General features: G+C 72.9%; 1 protein-coding gene across 1 annotated transcript; it reads right to left on the bottom strand.

Annotated features, from left to right (window-relative positions):
* Positions 1-48: 48 nt before the first annotated feature.
* H696_05414 (hypothetical protein) lies at positions 49-4,481 on the bottom strand (the record flags this gene model as incomplete). Its single annotated transcript, XM_009499247.1, has 3 exons — positions 49-95; positions 269-2,812; positions 3,119-4,481. 3 exons carry the CDS (start codon positions 4,479-4,481, stop codon positions 49-51), a joined length of 3,954 nt encoding a protein of 1,317 aa, XP_009497522.1.
* Between the last annotated feature and the right edge of the window lie 3,955 nt (positions 4,482-8,436).

Below are 8,436 nucleotides of genomic sequence, written 5' to 3'. Positions count from 1 at the left end.
GCCGGCACGCAGCGCATGGGCGACGCCCCGGCCGGCAGGGCCAGCAGATCACCCGGGCAGGCCGGCAGGCACTCGGTGCTCCGGGTCCCGGCGCACTGGTCGCACGACGCATGGCAGGGCAGGCACCGCCCGGCCAGGGCGATGTGCTTCGCGGCGCAGTGCTGCACGCAGTCGCCGTCCTGCAGCACGGCGTCCCGGCACCGCCAGCAGTCCTTGTCCGACGGGCCGTTGCACGTGGCGCACGCCGCGTCGCACGGCAGGCAGGCACCGGAGACACGGTCCCGGTACTGGCCCTCCGGGCAGCCCGACACGCATGCGCCGGCCGACCCGCCGGCCGGCACAAAGTCCAGACCGTCGGCGCAGCTGGCGCACTGGTCGGCGCCGCCCCCGAGGCAGGTGGCGCAGCTCAGGTCGCACGGCTGGCACGACTCATCGGTGGGGTAGGTGCCGGCCGGGCAGGCGCTCACACAGGCGCCGCGTGAGTCGAGGAAGAGCCCCGACTCGCAGGCCAGGCACCGGTCGGCCGTGCACGAGGCGCAGCCCGGCGGGCAGGCCGTGCAGGACCCGGTGCCCCCGGCCGCCGGCGGACCCGAGACCCAGCGGTGCCCAGCCGCGCACACCTGGCAGCCGGTGGCGCTGCCGGCACACAGGGCGCAGGAGGCGTCGCACACGGCACACCGGCCGGGCCCGGCGAACTCGCCCGCCGCACAGGTGCTCCCGCACAGAGAGGCCTGCCCGGCATCGGTCGCCAGGAAGACCAGCCCCGGCCGGCAGGCGGCGCAGCTGGTGGCATTGTCGCACGAAGCGCACGACCCGTCGCACACATGGCAGACCCCGGCAGCGAGGAAGTGCCGGTCGGCGCACCGCGTGCAGGCGGATGCGCCGGTGCACGCGGCGCAGCCGGCCGCACAGGGGAGACAGCTGCCGGAGGCGCTGTCCGGCCAGAAGCCCGACGGGCAGGCCCCCACGCAAGCCCCCCCAAAGAGCCACGCCGATGGATGGCACTTGGTGCAAGCGCCCGGGTTGGCGGACAGGAAGCACTCGGCGCAGGAGCCATCACAGGGGAAGCACTGGTCCGGGTCGGCGCCGTGGGCATCGGGCCCGAGCCCGGGGAGGCATTCGAGGCAGACGTAATCCCCGCCGGCCGCCGGGCCGCAATCCACGCAGGTCGAGTGGCACATGCACTCGCCATCCGGGGCCCGGTGCAGCTTCGGCGGGCAGGATGGCAGGCAGGTGCCCGGGTGGCCGGGCAGCCAAAAGAGGCAGGCCACGCAGTCCTGCGGCCCGGGGCCGGTGCATCCGTCGCACAGCGAGTCGCAGGGCTGGCACTCCGGCTCGAAGGTGCCCCACGCACACGGGCCCGTCAGGACCAGGTCCAGCGTCCCGACCGTCGGCAAATACAGCAGGGCCTCCAGCAGGATGTGCCGGTCGGCCACAGGGGCGGCCCCGGGCCGCGGAATGACCGTGGCCCGGGCCAGCCCCTTCAGCACATCGCCCCCATGCAGGGGGAGGGCGATCACCGAGGCCGGGAGAAGGGCACACGCGCCGCCGGCCCCCGGGCCGGAGGCCGGGCACCGAAGCAGCGACAGCCCAAGCAGGCCGTCGCACAGGAGGAGCAGCCCGGCCGGGGTGTCGGCCCGGCCGGCCGGCATGGGCACCGCCTCGAAGCGGCATGCCTCCTGATTCAGGTCGCCCACGGTGCCCAGGGTGGCCGACAGCGAGGAAAGATTGGTCGGCCGGCCGGCCGGACCGATGTCCCCAGGTGCGTAGATGGCCCGCCAGGTGCCACTTTCGATGGTGGTCAGGACGAGCTGGTGCCCGGGCGACCGGTCGCGCACCGGCAGGAACATCGGCATCCACTTGATGCCGGTGGCCCCGGCAATGTGCACCCCGCCGCCCATGGCCACATAGTGGTGGTTGGCCATGACGGCGGCCAGCGGGGCCGCCACCACGCCCATGGTGAATTCCGACCGGATGAACCACTCGGCCAAGTTGCCGGACCCGGCCCCGGCCGGCCGGGGGATGGTCAGCAGCGGCACCAAGTGCCCCAGGTAGCTGGGGCCGACGGGCCTGAATGTGCCCCCGGCCAGGACCAGCAGCAGGTTGTATGCGTCCGCCTGCGTGGCCAGCACATGCTCCCGGCCCACGGACCGGGCATGCGTGAAGGCGGTCCCCGGCTGCGGGTGCAACTCCAGCGTGGCCACCGAGCAGGGCACATCCCCCGGCATCGGGGCCACCGGCCTCGGGCACTTCATGTACCCGAAGAGGAGCCCAGCGGGCTTGGTGCAGAAGACATAGCCCAGCAGGATGGAGTCTTCCAGCAGGATGGGGCCAACTTCGACCACGCTCGCGAGCAGCGGCCCGCCGGACAGGTCGCTCAGCCTGCTGAGGACCACCGGCGCGGCGCCCGGCTGGGCGACATCCCCCCGCGGCATGAGCCAAGCCTGGCCGTCCGTGTCGAAGAGGATGACCCCGGGGGCCGGGCCGTCCGGGTTGGCCATCGACCCGGCCGGGATGTACGGGTTCCCCTGGGCATCCGGCAGAAGGTGGCTGGCCGTGGCGGCGCTCACCATCCCCGAGATCGGCTCGGCGAAGCTGGCCACGCCCATGGACGCCAGCTCCGAGCTGGCCACCGCTCGGGCAGACGGCTGGCACACGCCAGCCAGCAGGGTGAACCCGGCCGCGCATGTGTCCACGCACACGATGCGCCCGTTCGGGCCGCTGGCTTGCGGGAAGAACCCCGAGGCACACACATGGCACTGGGCAGCCGAGCATGTCAGGCAGTTGGCCTGCGGGCAGAACTTGCAGGTATCTTTGTCCGCGGGGAGGGCAGAGGGCGGCGGACAGCGGCCATCGTGTTGCCAGGCGGGTCAGAAGTTGGCAGCAAAGAGAGCCCGCGCCTGTGCGCAGGGGCGCCGTGGCATGGCCCGCGAGCATGGCCATGGGGGGCCGGCCCGGGTCGGGGTGGAGGGGCGTGTGCGTGCGCGCAGGCGCGTTTGGCCGTCCCCTCGCCTGGGCCTGCCTCGGCGTTTGATCGCCCCCCCCCCCCTCCTCCCCCCCCGCCCCGGGCCCACCGGCACATCCGCCGCCACGCCCGCCCTCGCGAGGACACACGCACCGGAGTCCCGGTCGAGGTACGACCCATCCGGGCAGCCCGAGCACATGCGCCCGAAGTCCAGGAAGGGGGACTGAGTGCGGCCGAGGTTGCAGCTCCACACGGCCGAGCTGGCGGGCGGCTCGGTACAGCGGATCGTGTCGTCGGTGGTACACCCGAAGTCGTCGGAGTCCAGGAAGATGGCCCCATCCTTGCTGGCTACGACCCACTCCTGTCGGCCGGCGGCCAGGCGCATGCGCAACATCTGCAAGGAGTGCATTTCGAAGTAGCTTGAGATGCGCACATCGCGCCAGGGCCCGAAGCCGGCCGGCGAAATGACCGCCCGCCAGAGGACCGGCCTGGGTGGGCTGCTGGACAAGAAGTAGACGAAGCCCATCGGCTCGGCCATGCTCTCGACCGAGGGGTTGAGGAAGTGCCCATCGGGCCCGGCCCCGGCAGGCAGGAGGGCCTCCAGGAGGGCAGACTCACCGGGCTGGGCCGAGAGCGAGTGGCACAGACGTGCCTGGACCCGGCCATCCGAGAAGGCCAGAAGCAGGTCCGTGTCGCAGGCGGCCCCGCCCGGGGCCGGGAGCAGGCGTGTCGACCGCAGGGCAGTCACATCCGGCAGGGGGAGCACGCCAACTTCCCGGACCCCCGACGGATCGGCGGCCACTTCGTGCAGAATGCCATCGCCATAGAGGTAGAAGCTGCGCGGCTGGCCGGCCGGGGCGGCCAGGCTGGGCCCCACGATGGCCGGCACATCCAGCTCCGTCTCCAGCATGACGTTGATGGACAACTGGATGATGATCGGCTGCCGGGGCCCGGTGGCCGGCCCGGCCAGCGCCAGCAGATCCACCGCCGAGGGGGAGCTTGCCAGCGCGGAAAGCACCACAACCGGCGCGCGGAACAGGGCCCAGGCGTCGGGCTGGTCAAAGAAGGCCACCTCCTCGGGGGTGTACTCCACCAGGACCGGATTCTCCGACCCGGCCAGCGGGAGCGCCAGGATTTTCGGCTCGCCGACCAGCGGCGGACGCGGGCGCGAAATCGACAACTTCAGGTGGCGGTCGAAGTACGGGCCCCACCGATGCTCGGTCAGCTCGGCCGAAGGGTGCCACTGCCGGCGGACTTCCATCCACTGAGGCGGATATATCAGCGTGGTCATGGACACATCGGAGGCCGGGGTGAAGAAGCCGACCATGTTGTTCTGGGTCCCCAAGGTCTGGGGGACTATATGCATATACAGCGCTGGGCCAGTGGCCCCGGCTGACATTGCCACGCCCCACATTAGGAGCGTGCCCCCCACGGCCAGTACAGCCGTGGCCAGCCGCAACAGGGGGCCGGTCGGTCGCGGGAGCCGCTTTGGATGGGCGTCACCAGCCGGGCTCATCGCGAGGGAGAGGGGGGCGGGGGGGGGGAGGGGAAAGCCAGGGACGGGTGCCGTAGGCGGGAGGGAGGACGGGGGGGGGGCGGGGCGGAGCTGGAGAGACCCAGCGAGGGTGTCAGGGAAGAGGGGGTCCCTTCTCTGGGGGCCGGAAACGGGCCCATCTCGGGGGGGGGTGGTCGCTTGCCGCACCTTGCTTTGTGGTTCCGCGTCGGCGGGGGCAGCGGGCGTCAGCCGGATGGCGCCGCTGGCCGGGCCCCCGGGACCGGAGCCTGGCCCAGTTCCAGGCGCCCTACGCCATTGGCGAGCGAGATCCCCCTCTTCGCCATGTCCATGTGCGTCGGCGGGGGGCGGGATCACCTTTGGGCCGGCGGCCTCGGGCGCGGCCATCGGCCGGGTTCATCACCGTTGGCATCCGCCCGGTTGGAGAGAATGCCCCCGGCCCGTTGGCATGAGCCATGGCCGAGGCGGGCGTGATGTCTGGCCGGCTCATGCGGACCCCTGGTGACTGTGGTGCGGCGGGTCGCGTGCCTGGGCATGTGATCCGAGACACCGACGAGCGCTGCGGCACCGCCGCCCTGTGGCGGGTGCGACACACTCATGCGGCCGCTTGCCTGCGCATTGCCAGGCCCCGTCCAGGGGTCGCGTGGCGACGCTCCAAGACCCCCGGGCCGACCCCGGGCCGGGCCAAGGGGATGCATCCCGGGGGCACGCATGCGGCAAGGGGATGGCCGGAGCCAGCGGATGGAGCGAGAGGGTGTGGCCTTTCGGGTGTTGCGGGGAGTAGTGGGGCCGGGAGGTGGCAGATGTGGAGCCGGGCCGCGAGCATCTATGCAGGGCCGGGGGGAAGGGGCCGAAGCGCGTGCGGGGGAGCTGGCGAGCAGGGCGGGCGAGGTGCCGTCGGGCATATGCCCGGGCCGGGGCCGGCTTGGCCGATGGGCGCCGTGCACCCGAGATGCGGGCCCGCGCGAGGTGCCGGCCCGCGCGAGATGCCGGCCCGCGGAGCTGGGGCGCCTGTGCATTGCGCAGCCTGGTGGCCGGCCCGGCTGGCATGCCTGCGCGCCTGGGACCGAGGCCGGAGCGCGGCCCCAACCGGGGGGTGGGGTAGGGAGAAGGCAAGCTGCGCACAGACGACGCCTAGACCCGGGCGACAGGGCAAAGGTGCCCGCGGAGGCAGAGGGCAGCCGGTCGAGAGGAAACCATGGGCGAAGCGGCGGGCTGCCCTGGGCAGGGGTCTGGCCGGCCGGCGTGCGCGTGCATGTAGGCGGGCAACAAAAGCAGCCCCTCGCCCTGGGGCATCGGCTGCCGGCATGAACATCGACCGGGGGCCCGGCGGCAGGGAGTGTCCCGGCATCGGGATGACCAGAGGGGAAAGCCTGTGCGGCCGCCGAGTGATGCGCACGCCGTGAGGGGGCTGGGCCGTCTGTGCTGGGGAGAGAGCCGTGGCACGGACCCGGTTGGCCGGTGCCGACCGCCATGCTCGAGCGAGCGGCTGTCGCGCTGCCTACTGGTTCCAGGGAGGGAGGAGAGCGCAAGGAGCCACGCCCGGCAGGCAACCTCGTGGCCGGTTGCCAGCCGCGAGGCAGGCCCAGGCCCGGCACACGGGGCGGCCACCTCAACTCGGGCGTGCCTGTTGGTGTAGGTGCGAAAGAAAGAAAAAACACCGCCACGAGCACCAAGCAGGACGGCTGCGGTCCCCTCCATGGCCGTGGGGCTGTGGGCAAGCTCCGAAACACCGTGCCATGGCCATGGAAAAGAGCCCGACCCATGGGGGCCTATTGCGCCCGGGTGTCGGGCGCCCGTGCTGTAAGAGAGAGGGGGGGGGGGGGGACACACCCACGCCGGACAGGAGGGAGCGAATAAAAAAGCCGGCTTTTAGTCGCCACCGATCGACCACGCCCTTGTGGCTCGAGGCGCGTGCTGCAATGCCAGAACCGGCCTGGCGGGCCTGCCAGGGGCGACGCGCTTTGTGCCCACGCTTTGACCGGCCTCCGGTGACCCGGCCGGGACGTGCCGTGCGGCGGGCGAAAGGCTCAAAGCATTGGCCCGTGCCCGCTGGCCGGGTGTGCGGTGTGCCTGCCGCCTGCCACGCCCGGGACTCCCTCCGAGGTCTTGGCGGGGGTCCTCCTCTTTGGTCCTTGCCCGCCGCGGCTGGGCACCACGCGCACGGGCGATCGCCCATCCTCCCACATGGGCCTCAGGCGCCTTTTGCGGCGGCTTCCAACCACAGGGAAGACGAAAGACAGGGCTGCATGCCGGTCGACCACACACAGACCAATCGCGGGCACCGCGCAGTGGCTGGCTCGTCTGCCGAGCTCCCGTGCCAGCGCGCCGGGAAAAAAAAAAAAAGAAGAAAAAGGCCGGCTGGGCCCCGGGGAGGGCAGGCATGCATGCGGCACTTGTGAGAGCATGGAAATCGCCGGCGGGAGGGCGGCACAACAGTACGGGCCGGAAGAGGCGCACCCAGGCCGCCGGTAGGTGCGCCACCTGGCTGGAGCCCACCACCGGGGGTCCCCCCAATGGAAAGGCGCAAAATGGGCACGGCCGAGGACGCCTCCCATGGCCGGGGGCTCATGAGGGCGAAGGCATGCCAGAGCCCCCCCCCCCCGGGCGGCGGGAGGGATCGGCGCGGGGCGTGCGACCGGTGATCTAGACAGAGTGGGCGGCCTTGTCGCCAGGCCACCGGGTCCGCGTGCATGCCGCGCACTCGGCCGGTCGGGGAGGGAGGTCTTCGGGCAGCAGGAAGAGGCCCGGCGGGGTGAGCATCTCCCAGGGCACATGGCAGACCTCCGAGGCAGGGCACCGGCCGGTCGTGGCCTTACCACGGCCGGGGCCGGCGACGGCGATGGAGACCGGCAGCAATCGCGGTGGCAATGCCCGTCGGCAAAAGGGGGCATCTCGGCCCGGCGCCAGGACCCAGGGCCGGCGTCGCGGGGGTCGCTGCGGTCGAGAGGCAGCCGTGCCCGGCATGCAGCACGGTTGGCGGCGGCCAGGTGGCGGCGCGCGAGTGACAGACCCGACGAGGGGGACCCTGCAGCAGGCAGCCCAGCAGGGGGACGGGGCGTAGGCAGGCGCCCCGGGGCTCGGCCTGTGGCAAGGCCCCAGCTGACGGTCCCGCCGGGCGAACGGAGAGCCGGTGCGGGTGGCGTGGTGCTCGTCAGCGCAGGGCGCGCCTCCGGGCCTTGGGGCGTCTCAATATCCGCGGGGAATTCGCCCGGGGCCGGGATCGGCACATGCGGCGTCCTTTTCGGCAGCAGGCACGGCGGCCGCCCGGCCAAGGAGCCCGCGCGCCGGGCGAGACTGGCAGAGCCCATGGAGCAGGGCGCGAGGAGGCGCCGACGGGCCAGGCGGCGACCGGGGCAGGTGCAGCGGCCGGAAGGGGAGTGGCGCGTTTGCAAGGAAGAAGGGCGCGTCACCCCCACGCCCCGGGCCGGGCGCTGGGGCACGGCGGCGTGAGGCGGCCCGGGTGGAGGCCGGCGGCGACAATCCACCGCGCTCCCGCCTCGGCCGGGGTCCCTTCTGGGGCGCCGAGAAAGGGCGGCCGTTTCCCGCGGGCTGGACACAGGGGGCGCGCGCTTCCTTGGCGCTCGTCCGATCGAAGGGGGGGCCCAGCTGTCTGGGAATATTGCAGGGCGCCATGCCTGGGGCGCGGGGGGGGGGGGGGGGGGGCTGGGGGGGGGGGGGGGGGGGGGGGGGGGGCCGGTCAGCTGGTGGGCCGCTTCCGTCCGGCGACCTGCCCGGCGGGGAAAATGGCGCGGCACACATTCATCGGGGCCGGTGTGGCATGCGCCAGCTTGGCCCCCTGTCAAGTGCCAACGCAGAGGCGGTCGCTCTGGGACGGCCCCTTGGGCGGGCGCTCCCGCTCGGGCTGGGCGGGATGTTCGAGCTCGTGTGCGCGGACGCCGGTGGTTTCCGGGCACGCTTTCCTGACGCCGGTCCTAATGTGGGCCAGCGTGGGGGG

Source organism: Fonticula alba (genome assembly GCF_000388065.1).
Source record: "Fonticula alba strain ATCC 38817 unplaced genomic scaffold supercont2.10, whole genome shotgun sequence".
Classification (NCBI taxonomy): domain Eukaryota; order Rotosphaerida; family Fonticulaceae; genus Fonticula; species Fonticula alba.
Note: the sequence above shows the minus strand (reverse complement) of the source record. Positions and strands in the feature narration are given on the sequence as shown.